Genomic DNA, 14,734 nt, shown 5'->3' on the forward strand with positions numbered 1-14,734 from the left:
TATCCAAATCTGTCATGTGGGATATGAGCCTGTGTATCTAATCCTGTCATGTGCGATACTGTCTGCTGAGCCTGTATATCCAAATCTGTCATGTGGGATATGAGCCTGTGTATCTAATCCTGTCATGTGTGATACTGTGAGCTGAGCCTGTGTATCTAATCCTGTCATGTGTGATACTGTCTGCTGAGCCTGTATATCCAAATCTGTCATGTGGGATATGAGCCTGTGTATCTAATCCTGTCATGTGCGATACTGTCTGCTGAGCCTGTATATCCAAATCTGTCATGTGGGATATGAGCCTGTGTATCTAATCCTGTCATGTGTGATACTGTGAGCTGAGCCTGTGTATCTAATCCTGTCATGTGTGATACTGTCTGCTGAGCCTGTATATCCAAATCTGTCATGTGGGATATGAGCCTGTGTATCTAATCCTGTCATGTGCGATACTGTCTGCTGAGCCTGTGTATCTAATCCTGTCATGTGTGATACTGTGAGCTGAGCCTGTGTATCTAATCCTGTCATGTGTGATACTGTCTGCTGAGCCTGTATATCCAAATCTGTCATGTGGGATACTATCTGCTGAGCCTGTGTATCTAATCCTGTCATGTGGGATACTATCTGCTGAGCCTGTGTATCTAATCCTGTCATGTGGGATACTATCTGCTGAGCCTGTGTATCTAATCCTGTCATGTGGGATACTATCTGCTGAGCCTGTGCATCTAATCCTGTCATGTGGGATACTGTCTGATTAGCCTGTGTATCTAATCCTGTCATGTGTGATACTGTCTGCTGAGCCTGTGTATCTAATCCTGTCATGTGTGATACTGTCTGATTAGCCTGTGTATCTAATCCTGTCATGTGGTATACTGTCTGATTAGCCTGTGTATCTAATCCTGTCATGTGTGATACTATCTGCTGAGCCTGTGTATCTAATCCTGTCATGTGGGATACTATCTGCTGAGCCTGTGTATCTAATCCTGTCATGTGGGATACTATCTGCTGAGCCTGTGCATCTAATCCTGTCATGTGGGATACTGTCTGATTAGCCTGTGTATCTAATCCTGTCATGTGGGATACTATCTGCTGAGCCTGTGTATCTAATCCTGTCATGTGGGATACTGTCTGCTGAGCCTGTGTATCTAATCCTGTCATGTGGGATACTGTCTGCTGAGCCTGTGTATCTAATCCTGTCATGTGTGATACTGTCTGCTGAGCCTGGGTATCTAAATCTGTCATGTGTGATACTGTCTGCTGAGCCTGTATCTAAATCTGTCATGTGTGATACTGTCTGATTAGCCTGTGTATCTAATCCTGTCATGTGTGATACTGTCTGCTGAGCCTGTGTATCTAATCCTGTCATGTGTGATACTGTCTGCTGAGCCTGTGTATCTAATCCTGTCATGTGTGATACTGTCTGCTGAGCCTGTGTATCTAATCCTGTCATGTGTGATACTGTCTGATTAGCCTGTGTATCTAATCCTGTCATGTGTGATACTGTCTGCTGAGCCTGTGTATCTAATCCTGTCATGTGTGATACTGTCTGATTAGCCTGTGTATCTAATCCTGTCATGTGTGATACTGTCTGCTGAGCCTGTGTATCTAATCCTGTCATGTGTGATACTGTCTGCTGAGCCTGTGTATCTAATCCTGTCATGTGTGATACTGTCTGCTGAGCCTGTGTATCTAATCCTGTCATGTGTGATACTGTCTGCTGAGCCTGTGTATCTAATCCTGTCATGTGTGATACTGTCTGCTGAGCCTGTGTATCTAATCCTGTCATGTGTGATACTGTCTGATTAGCCTGTGTATCTAATCCTGTCATGTGTGATACTGTCTGCTGAGCCTGTGTATCTAATCCTGTCATGTGTGATACTGTCTGATTAGCCTGTGTATCTAATCCTGTCATGTGTGATACTGTCTGATTAGCCTGTGTATCTAATCCTGTCATGTGTGATACTGTCTGCTGAGCATGTGTATCTAATCCTGTCATGTGTGATACTGTCTGCTGAGCCTGTGTATCTAATCCTGTCATGTGTGATACTGTCTGATTAGCCTGTGTATCTAATCCTGTCATGTGTGATACTGTCTGCTGAGCATGTGTATCTAATCCTGTCATGTGTGATACTGTCTGCTGAGCCTGTGTATCTAATCCTGTCATGTGTGATATTGTCTGATTAGCCTGTGTATCTAATCCTGTCATGTGTGATACTGTCTGATTAGCCTGTGTATCTAATCCTGTCATGTGTGATACTGTCTGCTGAGCATGTGTATCTAATCCTGTCATGTGTGATACTGTCTGCTGAGCCTGTGTATCTAATCCTGTCATGTGTGATACTGTCTGATTAGCCTGTGTATCTAATCCTGTCATGTGTGATACTGTCTGATTAGCCTGTGTATCTAATCCTGTCATGTGTGATACTGTCTGCTGAGCCTGTGTATCTAATCCTGTCATGTGTGATACTGTCTGATTAGCCTGTGTATCTAATCCTGTCATGTGTGATACTGTCTGATTAGCCTGTGTATCTAATCCTGTCATGTGGGATACTATCTGCTGAGCCTGTGTATCTAATCCTGTCATGTGTGATACTGTCTGATTAGCCTGTGTATCTAATCCTGTCATGTGTGATACTGTCTGCTGAGCCTGTGTATCTAATCCTGTCATGTGTGATACTGTCTGCTGAGCCTGTGTATCTAATCCTGTCATGTGTGATACTGTCTGCTGAGCCTGTGTATCTAATCCTGTCATGTGTGATACTGTCTGCTGAGCCTGTGTATCTAATCCTGTCATGTGTGATACTGTCTGCTGAGCCTGTGTATCTAATCCTGTCATGTGTGATACTGTCTGATTAGCCTGTGTATCTAATCCTGTCATGTGTGATACTGTCTGCTGAGCCTGTGTATCTAATCCTGTCATGTGTGATACTGTCTGATTAGCCTGTGTATCTAATCCTGTCATGTGTGATACTGTCTGATTAGCCTGTGTATCTAATCCTGTCATGTGTGATACTGTCTGCTGAGCATGTGTATCTAATCCTGTCATGTGTGATACTGTCTGCTGAGCCTGTGTATCTAATCCTGTCATGTGTGATACTGTCTGATTAGCCTGTGTATCTAATCCTGTCATGTGTGATACTGTCTGCTGAGCATGTGTATCTAATCCTGTCATGTGTGATACTGTCTGCTGAGCCTGTGTATCTAATCCTGTCATGTGTGATATTGTCTGATTAGCCTGTGTATCTAATCCTGTCATGTGTGATACTGTCTGATTAGCCTGTGTATCTAATCCTGTCATGTGTGATACTGTCTGCTGAGCATGTGTATCTAATCCTGTCATGTGTGATACTGTCTGCTGAGCCTGTGTATCTAATCCTGTCATGTGTGATACTGTCTGATTAGCCTGTGTATCTAATCCTGTCATGTGTGATACTGTCTGATTAGCCTGTGTATCTAATCCTGTCATGTGTGATACTGTCTGCTGAGCCTGTGTATCTAATCCTGTCATGTGTGATACTGTCTGATTAGCCTGTGTATCTAATCCTGTCATGTGTGATACTGTCTGATTAGCCTGTGTATCTAATCCTGTCATGTGGGATACTATCTGCTGAGCCTGTGTATCTAATCCTGTCATGTGTGATACTGTCTGATTAGCCTGTGTATCTAATCCTGTCATGTGTGATACTGTCTGCTGAGCCTGTGTATCTAATCCTGTCATGTGTGATACTGTCTGCTGAGCCTGTGTATCTAATCCTGTCATGTGTGATACTGTCTGCTGAGCCTGTGTATCTAATCCTGTCATGTGTGATACTGTCTGCTGAGCCTGTGTATCTAATCCTGTCATGTGTGATACTGTCTGCTGAGCCTGTGTATCTAATCCTGTCATGTGTGATACTGTCTGATTAGCCTGTGTATCTAATCCTGTCATGTGTGATACTGTCTGCTGAGCCTGTGTATCTAATCCTGTCATGTGTGATACTGTCTGATTAGCCTGTGTATCTAATCCTGTCATGTGTGATACTGTCTGATTAGCCTGTGTATCTAATCCTGTCATGTGTGATACTGTCTGCTGAGCATGTGTATCTAATCCTGTCATGTGTGATACTGTCTGCTGAGCCTGTGTATCTAATCCTGTCATGTGTGATACTGTCTGATTAGCCTGTGTATCTAATCCTGTCATGTGTGATACTGTCTGCTGAGCATGTGTATCTAATCCTGTCATGTGTGATACTGTCTGCTGAGCCTGTGTATCTAATCCTGTCATGTGTGATATTGTCTGATTAGCCTGTGTATCTAATCCTGTCATGTGTGATACTGTCTGATTAGCCTGTGTATCTAATCCTGTCATGTGTGATACTGTCTGCTGAGCATGTGTATCTAATCCTGTCATGTGTGATACTGTCTGCTGAGCCTGTGTATCTAATCCTGTCATGTGTGATACTGTCTGATTAGCCTGTGTATCTAATCCTGTCATGTGTGATACTGTCTGATTAGCCTGTGTATCTAATCCTGTCATGTGTGATACTGTCTGCTGAGCCTGTGTATCTAATCCTGTCATGTGTGATACTGTCTGATTAGCCTGTGTATCTAATCCTGTCATGTGTGATACTGTCTGATTAGCCTGTGTATCTAATCCTGTCATGTGGGATACTATCTGCTGAGCCTGTGTATCTAATCCTGTCATGTGTGATACTGTCTGCTGAGCCTGTGTATCTAATCCTGTCATGTGGGATACTGTCTGATTAGCCTGTGTATCTAATCCTGTCATGTGTGATACTGTCTGATTAGCCTGTGTATCTAATCCTGTCATGTGTGATACTGTCTGCTGAGCCTGTGTATCTAATCCTGTCATGTGTGATACTGTCTGATTAGCCTGTGTATCTAATCCTGTCATGTGTGATACTGTCTGATTAGCCTGTGTATCTAATCCTGTCATGTGGGATACTATCTGCTGAGCCTGTGTATCTAATCCTGTCATGTGTGATACTGTCTGATTAGCCTGTGTATCTAATCCTGTCATGTGTGATACTGTGAGCTGAGCCTGTGTATCTAATCCTGTCATGTGTGATACTGTCTGATTAGCCTGTGTATCTAATCCTGTCATGTGTGATACTGTCTGCTGAGCCTGTGTATCTAATCCTGTCATGTGTGATACTGTCTGATTAGCCTGTTTATCTGACGTTGCGCAGGGGGACGTCACTCGTCATCACAGAGAGCCGCGTTGCTGTCGCGCACCAACACTACCGCCGCCGCTGGTATAAATAGGGTTTTGGTAGGAATTCTCTAAATGTACATTTTTTGTGCGATATAGGAAAATTCCCCCCACATATATATTGTATCCATCCCATCCCCCATGCCATTTCTTAAACCCCCCTCCCATCCCCCATGCCATTTCTAAAACCCCCCTCCCATCCCCCGTGCCATTTCTTAAACCCCCCTCCCATCCCCCGTGCCATTTCTTAAACCCCCCTCCCATCCCCCGTGCCATTTCTTAAACCCCCCTCCCATCCCCCGTGCCATTTCTTAAACCCCCCTCCCATCCCCCATGCCATTTCTTAAACCCCTGATCCCTCAGCCCCTGTGCAATTGGCCTCTCCCCTTTTGTAGCTCCACCCCCACATAGCCACACCCATGACCGGTATTTTTCTGAGGGAAAGGTGGCAACCCTACTGGCGGGCACTATATAAAGCTGGGTGGCGGGCACTATATAAAGCTGGGTGGCGGGCAGTATATAAAGCTGGGTGGCGGGCGGTATATAAAGCTGGGTGGCGGGCAGTATATAAAGCTGGGTGGCGGGCAGTATATAAAGCTGGGTGGCAGGCGGTATATAAAGCTGGGTGGCAGGCGGTATATAAAGCTGGGTGGCGGGCAGTATATAGAGCTGGGTGGCGGGCGGTATGTAAAGCTGGGTGGCGGGCAGTATATAAAGCTGGGTGGCAGGCAGTATATAAAGCTGGGTGGCGGGCAGTATATAAAGCTGGGTGGCAGGCGGTATATAAAGCTGGGTGGCGGGTGGTATATAAAGCTGGGTGGTGGGCAGTATATAAAGCTGGGTGGCGGGCAGTATATAAAGCTGGGTGGCGGGCAGTATATAAAGCTGGGTGGCGGGCGGTATATAAAGCTGGGTGGCGGGCGGTATATAAAGCTGGGTGGCGGGCAGTATATAAAGCTGGGTGACACATAGTTATTATATCTCTTTATTTATTACAGTAAGAACCAGTGTGAACTATTACATTGTGACAGGAGGAACAAGAGAGGAACAACACAATGTAACAAACCCTCTGCATAGAAACTCACCTCACACCACGTCTCCTCTTCACTGAGCTCCTCCCCTTCTGGTCACATGTCATCTACTACTGCTGAGCCCCGCCCACTCCTATCACATGACCTTCCTCACAGGTCCTTCATCCACAATCTCCTCTATCCTGCAGAGCCCCGCCCACTACTGTCACATGACCATCCTCACAGGTCCTTCATCCACAATCTCTCCTATCCTGCTGAGCTCCGCCCCCACATGTACTGGTCACATGATTGTGACATCATCACAGGTCCTACACCTCCAGCATCCGGCGGTAAAAGAGCAGGTCCTGTACGAGCACATCGTGGTAAGGAGATTACATGAGGAGGAGGTTTGTTACAGTGTGTCACCCCAGTAGTAAGGAGATTACATGAGGAGGAGGTCTGTTACAGTGTATCACCCCAGTAGTAAGGAGATTACATGAGGAGGAGGTCTGTTACAGTGTGTCACCCCAGTAGTAAGGAGATTACATGAGGAGGAGGTTTGTTACAGTGTGTCACCCCAGTAGTAAGGAGATTACATGAGGAGGAGGTTTGTTACAGTGTATCACCCCAGTAGTAAGGAGATTACATGAGGAGGAGGTTTGTTATAGTGTGTCACCCCAGTAGTAAGATTATATGAGGAGGTGGTTTGTTACAGTGTGTCACCCCAGTAGTAAGGTGATTACATGAGGAGGAGGTTTGTTACAGTGTGTCACCCCAGTAGTAAGGAGATTACATGAGGAGGAGGTTTGTTACAGTGTGTCACCCCAGTAGTAAGGAGATTACATGAGGAGGAGGTTTGTTACAGTGTGTCACCCCAGTAGTAAGGAGATTACATGAGGAGGAGGTTTGTTACAGTGTGTCACCCCAGTAGTAAGGAGATTACATGAGGAGGAGGTTTGTTACAGTGTGTCACCCCAGTAGTAAGGAGATTACATGAGGAGGAGGTTTGTTACAGTGTGTCACCCCAGTAGTAAGGAGATTACATGAGGAGGAGGATTGTTACAGTGTGTCACCCCAGTAGTAAGGAGATTACACCAGGATGGGGTTTGTTACAGTGTGTCACCCCAGTAGTGAGTTTACATGAGGAGGAGGTTTGTTACAGTGTGTCACCCCAGTAGTAAGGAGATTACATGAGGAGGAGGTTTGTTACAGTGTGTCACCCCAGTAGTAAGGAGATTACATGAGGAGGAGGTTTGTTACAGTGTGTCACCCCAGTAGTAAGGAGATTACATGAGGAGGGGGTTTGTTACATTGTGTCGCTGGTTCTGTGATTCAGGCTCCTCCTCTTCCCCTCCAGCTGACCCAGTTGTCTCCTCTTCTCCTGAATGATCCCCCAAGGATGGACAAGGACAGGAATGAGATGACTAAGAGAATATTACACTTCACCTTGGAGATCCTCCACCTGCTGACCGGAGAGGTGAGGTGACCCATCTACATTTCCACCATTGTTGTCCCCATCTACATTTCCACCATTGTTGTCCCCATCTACATTTCCACCATTGTTGTCCCCATCTACATTTCCACCATTGTTGTCCCCATCTACATTTCCACCATTGTTGTCCCCATCTACATTTCCACCATTGTTGTCCCCATCTACATTTCCACCATTGTTGTCCCCCCATCTACATTTCCACCATTGTTGTCCCCCATCTACATTTCCACCATTGTTGTCCCCCCATCTACATTTCCACCATTGTTGTCCCCCATCTACATTTCCACCATTGTTGTCCCCATCTACATTTCCACCATTGTTGTCCCCCCATCTACATTTCCACCATTGTTGTCCCCCATCTACATTTCCACCATTGTTGTCCCCCATCTACATTTCCACCATTGTTGTCCCCCCATCTACATTTCCACCATTGTTGTCCCCCCATCTACATTTCCACCATTGTTGTCCCCCATCTACATTTCCACCATTGTTGTCCCCCCATCTACATTTCCACCATTGTTGTCCCCCCATCTACATTTCCACCATTGTTGTCCCCCATCTACATTTCCACCATTGTTGTCCCCCCATCTACATTTCCACCATTGTTGTCCCCCCATCTACATTTCCACCATTGTTGTCCCCCCATCTACATTTCCACCATTGTTGTCCCCCCATCTACATTTCCACCATTGTTGTCCCCCCATCTACATTTCCACCATTGTTGTCCCCCCATCTACATTTCCACCATTGTTGTCCCCCCATCTACATTTCCACCATTGTTGTCCCCCCATCTACATTTCCACCATTGTTGTCCCCCCATCTACATTTCCACCATTGTTGTCCCCCCATCTACATTTCCACCATTGTTGTCCCCCCATCTACATTTCCACCATTGTTGTCCCCCCATCTACGTTTCCACCATTGTTGTCCCCCCATCTACGTTTCCACCATTGTTGTCCCCCCCATCTACGTTTCCACCATTGTTGTCCCCCCCCATCTACGTTTCCACCATTGTTGTCCCCCCCATCTACGTTTCCACCATTGTTGTCCCCCCCATCTACGTTTCCACCATTGTTGTCCCCCCATCTACGTTTCCACCATTGTTGTCCCCCCCATCTACGTTTCCACCATTGTTGTCCCCCCCATCTACGTTTCCACCATTGTTGTCCCCCCCCATCTACGTTTCCACCATTGTTGTCCCCCCCCATCTACGTTTCCACCATTGTTGTCCCCCATCTACGTTTCCACCATTGTTGTCCCCCATCTACGTTTCCACCATTGTTGTCCCCCATCTACGTTTCCACCATTGTTGTCCCCCATCTACGTTTCCACCATTGTTGTCCCCCATCTACGTTTCCACCATTGTTGTCCCCCATCTACGTTTCCACCATTGTTGTCCCCCATCTACGTTTCCACCATTGTTGTCCCCCATCTACGTTTCCACCATTGTTGTCCCCCATCTACGTTTCCACCATTGTTGTCCCCCATCTACGTTTCCACCATTGTTGTCCCCATCTACGTTTCCACCATTGTTGTCCCCATCTACGTTTCCACCATTGTTGTCCCCATCTACGTTTCCACCATTGTTGTCCCCATCTACGTTTCCACCATTGTTGTCCCCATCTACGTTTCCACCATTGTTGTCCCCATCTACGTTTCCACCATTGTTGTCCCCATCTACGTTTCCACCATTGTTGTCCCCATCTACGTTTCCACCATTGTTGTCCCCATCTACGTTTCCACCATTGTTGTCCCCATCTACGTTTCCACCATTGTTGTCCCCATCTACGTTTCCACCATTGTTGTCCCCATCTACGTTTCCACCATTGTTGTCCCCATCTACGTTTCCACCATTGTTGTCCCCATCTACGTTTCCACCATTGTTGTCCCCATCTACGTTTCCACCATTGTTGTCCCCATCTACGTTTCCACCATTGTTGTCCCCATCTACGTTTCCACCATTGTTGTCCCCATCTACGTTTCCACCATTGTTGTCCCCATCTACGTTTCCACCATTGTTGTCCCCATCTACGTTTCCACCATTGTTGTCCCCATCTACGTTTCCACCATTGTTGTCCCCATCTACGTTTCCACCATTGTTGTCCCCATCTACGTTTCCACCATTGTTGTCCCCATCTACGTTTCCACCATTGTTGTCCCCATCTACGTTTCCACCATTGTTGTCCCCATCTACGTTTCCACCATTGTTGTCCCCATCTACGTTTCCACCATTGTTGTCCCCATCTACGTTTCCACCATTGTTGTCACCATCTACGTTTCCACCATTGTTGTCACCATCTACGTTTCCACCATTGTTGTCCCCCCCATCTACGTTTCCACCATTGTTGTCCCCCCCATCTACGTTTCCACCATTGTTGTCCCCCCCCCATCTACGTTTCCACCATTGTTGTCCCCCCCCATCTACGTTTCCACCATTGTTGTCCCCCCCCATCTACGTTTCCACCATTGTTGTCCCCCCCATCTACGTTTCCACCATTGTTGTCCCCCCCCATCTACGTTTCCACCATTGTTGTCCCCCCCCATCTACGTTTCCACCATTGTTGTCCCCCCCCCCATCTACGTTTCCACCATTGTTGTCCCCCCCCATCTACGTTTCCACCATTGTTGTCCCCCCCCCATCTACGTTTCCACCATTGTTGTCCCCCCCCCCATCTACGTTTCCACCATTGTTGTCCCCCCCCCCATCTACGTTTCCACCATTGTTGTCCCCCCCCCCATCTACGTTTCCACCATTGTTGTCTCCCCCCCATCTACGTTTCCACCATTGTTGTCTCCCCCCCCATCTACGTTTCCACCATTGTTGTCTCCCCCCCATCTACGTTTCCACCATTGTTGCCCCCCCCCCATCTACGTTTCCACCATTGTTGCCCCCCCCCCATCTACGTTTCCACCATTGTTGTCCCCCCCCATCTACGTTTCCACCATTGTTGTCCCCCCCCATCTACGTTTCCACCATTGTTGTCCCCCCCCATCTACGTTTCCACCATTGTTGTCCCCATCTACGTTTCCACCATTGTTGTCCCCATCTACGTTTCCACCATTGTTGTCCCCATCTACGTTTCCACCATTGTTGTCCCCATCTACGTTTCCACCATTGTTGTCCCCATCTACGTTTCCACCATTGTTGTCCCCATCTACGTTTCCACCATTGTTGTCCCCATCTACGTTTCCACCATTGTTGTCCCCATCTACGTTTCCACCATTGTTGTCCCCATCTACGTTTCCACCATTGTTGTCCCCATCTACGTTTCCACCATTGTTGTCCCCATCTACGTTTCCACCATTGTTGTCCCCATCTACGTTTCCACCATTGTTGTCCCCATCTACGTTTCCACCATTGTTGTCCCCATCTACGTTTCCACCATTGTTGTCACCATCTACGTTTCCACCATTGTTGTCACCATCTACGTTTCCACCATTGTTGTCACCATCTACGTTTCCACCATTGTTGTCCCCCCCATCTACGTTTCCACCATTGTTGTCCCCCCCCATCTACGTTTCCACCATTGTTGTCCCCCCCCATCTACGTTTCCACCATTGTTGTCCCCCCCCCATCTACGTTTCCACCATTGTTGTCCCCCCCATCTACGTTTCCACCATTGTTGTCCCCCCCCATCTACGTTTCCACCATTGTTGCCCCCCCCCATCTACGTTTCCACCATTGTTGTCCCCCCCCCATCTACGTTTCCACCATTGTTGTCCCCCCCCCATCTACGTTTCCACCATTGTTGTCCCCCCCCCCATCTACGTTTCCACCATTGTTGTCCCCCCCCATCTACGTTTCCACCATTGTTGTCCCCCCCCCATCTACGTTTCCACCATTGTTGTCTCCCCCCCCATCTACGTTTCCACCATTGTTGTCTCCCCCCCCATCTACGTTTCCACCATTGTTGTCTCCCCCCCCATCTACGTTTCCACCATTGTTGCCCCCCCCCCATCTACGTTTCCACCATTGTTGTCCCCCCCCATCTACGTTTCCACCATTGTTGTCCCCCCCCATCTACGTTTCCACCATTGTTGTCCCCCCCCATCTACGTTTCCACCATTGTTGTCCCCCCCCATCTACGTTTCCACCATTGTTGTCCCCCCCATCTACGTTTCCACCATTGTTGTCCCCCCCCATCTACGTTTCCACCATTGTTGTCCCCCCCCATCTACGTTTCCACCATTGTTGTCCCCCCCCATCTACGTTTCCACCATTGTTGTCCCCCCCCCATCTACGTTTCCACCATTGTTGTCCCCCCCCCATCTACGTTTCCACCATTGTTGTCCCCCCCCATCTACGTTTCCACCATTGTTGTCCCCCCCCATCTACGTTTCCACCATTGTTGTGTCCCCCCCCATCTACGTTTCCACCATTGTTGTGTCCCCCCCCATCTACGTTTCCACCATTGTTGTCCCCCCCCATCTACGTTTCCACCATTGTTGTGTCCCCCCCCATCTACGTTTCCACCATTGTTGTCCCCCCCCATCTACGTTTCCACCATTGTTGTCCCCCCCCCATCTACGTTTCCACCATTGTTGTCTCCCCCCCCCCATCTACGTTTCCACCATTGTTGTCTCCCCCCCCATCTACGTTTCCACCATTGTTGTCTCCCCCCCCATCTACGTTTCCACCATTGTTGTCTCCCCCCCCATCTACGTTTCCACCATTGTTGTCCCCCCCCCCATCTACGTTTCCACCATTGTTGTCCCCCCCCATCTACGTTTCCACCATTGTTGTCCCCCCCCATCTACGTTTCCACCATTGTTGTCCCCCCCCATCTACGTTTCCACCATTGTTGTCCCCCCCATCTACGTTTCCACCATTGTTGTCCCCCCCCATCTACGTTTCCACCATTGTTGTCCCCCCCATCTACGTTTCCACCATTGTTGTCCCCCCCCATCTACGTTTCCACCATTGTTGTCGTCCCCCCATCTACGTTTCCACCATTGTTGTCGTCCCCCCATCTACGTTTCCACCATTGTTGTCGTCCCCCCATCTACGTTTCCACCATTGTTGTCGTCCCCCCATCTACGTTTCCACCATTGTTGTCGTCCCCCCCATCTACGTTTCCACCATTGTTGTCCGTCCCCCATCTACGTTTCCACCATTGTTGTCGTCCCCCCCATCTACGTTTCCACCATTGTTGTCCGTCCCCCATCTACGTTTCCACCATTGTTGTCCGTCCCCCATCTACGTTTCCACCATTGTCCGTCCCCATTTACGTTTCCACCATTGTTGTCCCCCCCCCCCCCCCCATCTACGTTTCCACCATTGTTGTCCCCCCCCCCCCAATCTACATTTCCACCATTGTTGTCCCCATCTTTGGCCCCGCCCTATGTTCTGGATATCTCTTTGTAGGTGAGGTCTCCAGAACTGACCCCAGTATTCCAGATGTGCTCACTAGAGCTCTATACAGGGGGCACAATCTCCTCTTTGTAGTGAGGGAGGAATACTGGGGTCAGTCCCCTCATTGTCTCTCTCCATACACAGGATTACACCATAGTGAAGAAGACATGGGGGGAGTGTGTGGCCCCCAGCAGCCATCTCCATGAGTCAGAAGGACGGAGCAGGGCCCGGGGCCCCATCACGAAGCCTCCACCCCACTCACTGATACATGAGAAGAAGATCCTAGAACTCATCCACAGGATCACTGAGCTGCTGACTGGAGAGGTGACACTGCTGGGGCATTATACAGTAATGGAGGGGTCTGGTGATGATTAGAGAGGTGACACTGCTGAGACATTATACAGTAATGGAGGGGTCTGGTGATGACTGAAGAGGTGACACTGCTGGGACATTATACAGTAATGGAGGAGTCTGGTGATGACTGGAGAGGTGACACTGCTGGGACATTATACAGTAATGGAGGGGTCTGGTGATGACTGGAGAGGTGACACTGCTGGGACATTATACAGTAATGGAGGGGTCTGGTGATGACTGGAGAGGTGACACTGCTGGGACATTATACAGTAATGGAGGGGTCTGGTGATGACTGGAGAGGTGACACTGCTGGGACATTATATAGTAATGGAGGGGTCTGGTGATGACTGGAGAGGTGACACTGCTGGGACATTATACAGTAATGGAGGGGTCTGGTGATGACTGGAGAGGTGACACTGCTGGGACATTATACAGTAATGGAGGGGTCTGGTGATGACTGGAGAGGTGACACTGCTGGGACATTATACAGTAATGGAGGGGTCTGGTGATGATAAGACAGGTGACCCTGCTGGGACATTATACAGTAATGGAGGTGTCTGGAGATGACTGGAGAGGTGACACTGCTGGGACATTATACAGTAATGGAGGGGTCTGGTGATGACTGGAGAGGTGACACTGCTGGGACATTATACAGTAATGGAGGGGTCTGGTGATGATTAGAGAGGTGACACTGCTGGGACATTATACAGTAATGGAGGGGTCTGGTGATGACTGGAGAGGTGACCCTGCTGGGACATTATACAGTAATGGAGGGGTCTGGGGATGACTGGAGAGGTGACACTGCTGGGACATTATACTGTAATGGAGGGGTCTGGTGATGACTGGAGAGGTGACACTGCTGGGACATTATACAGTAATGGAGGGGTCTGGTGGTGACTGGAGAGGTGACACTGCTGGGACATTATACAGTAATGGAGGGGTCTGGTGATGATTAGAGAGGTGACACTGCAGGGACATTATACAGTAATGGAGGGGTCTGGTGATGATTAGAGAGGTGACACTGCTGGGACATTATACAGTAATGGAGGGGTTCTGGGGATGACTGGAGAGGTGACACTGCTGGGACATTATACAGTAATGGAGGGGTCTGGGGATGACTGGAGAGGTGACACTGCTGGGACATTATACAGTAATGGAGGGGTCTGGGGATGACTGGAGAGGTGACACTGCTGGGACATTATACAGTAATGGAGGGGTCTGGTGATGACTGGAGAGGTGACACTGCTGGGACATTATACAGTAATGGAGGGGTCTGGTGATTAGAGAGGTGACAGTGCAGGGACATTATACAGTAATGG

General features: G+C 48.4%; 1 protein-coding gene across 1 annotated transcript in view; it reads left to right on the forward strand.

Moving 5' to 3' along the window:
* Positions 1-6,489: 6,489 nt before the first annotated feature.
* Positions 6,490-14,734, forward strand: part of LOC130297932 (oocyte zinc finger protein XlCOF8.4-like) — a 170,748-nt gene continuing 162,503 nt past the window's right edge. Inside the window, 2 exon segments of the mRNA XM_056550779.1 lie at positions 6,490-6,599; positions 7,574-7,693. Of these exon segments, the coding sequence (XP_056406754.1) occupies positions 6,522-6,599; positions 7,574-7,693 (198 nt within the window). The 5' untranslated portion in view covers positions 6,490-6,521.

This window comes from Hyla sarda (assembly GCF_029499605.1).
Source record: "Hyla sarda isolate aHylSar1 chromosome 1 unlocalized genomic scaffold, aHylSar1.hap1 SUPER_1_unloc_10, whole genome shotgun sequence".
NCBI lineage: Eukaryota > Metazoa > Chordata > Amphibia > Anura > Hylidae > Hyla > Hyla sarda.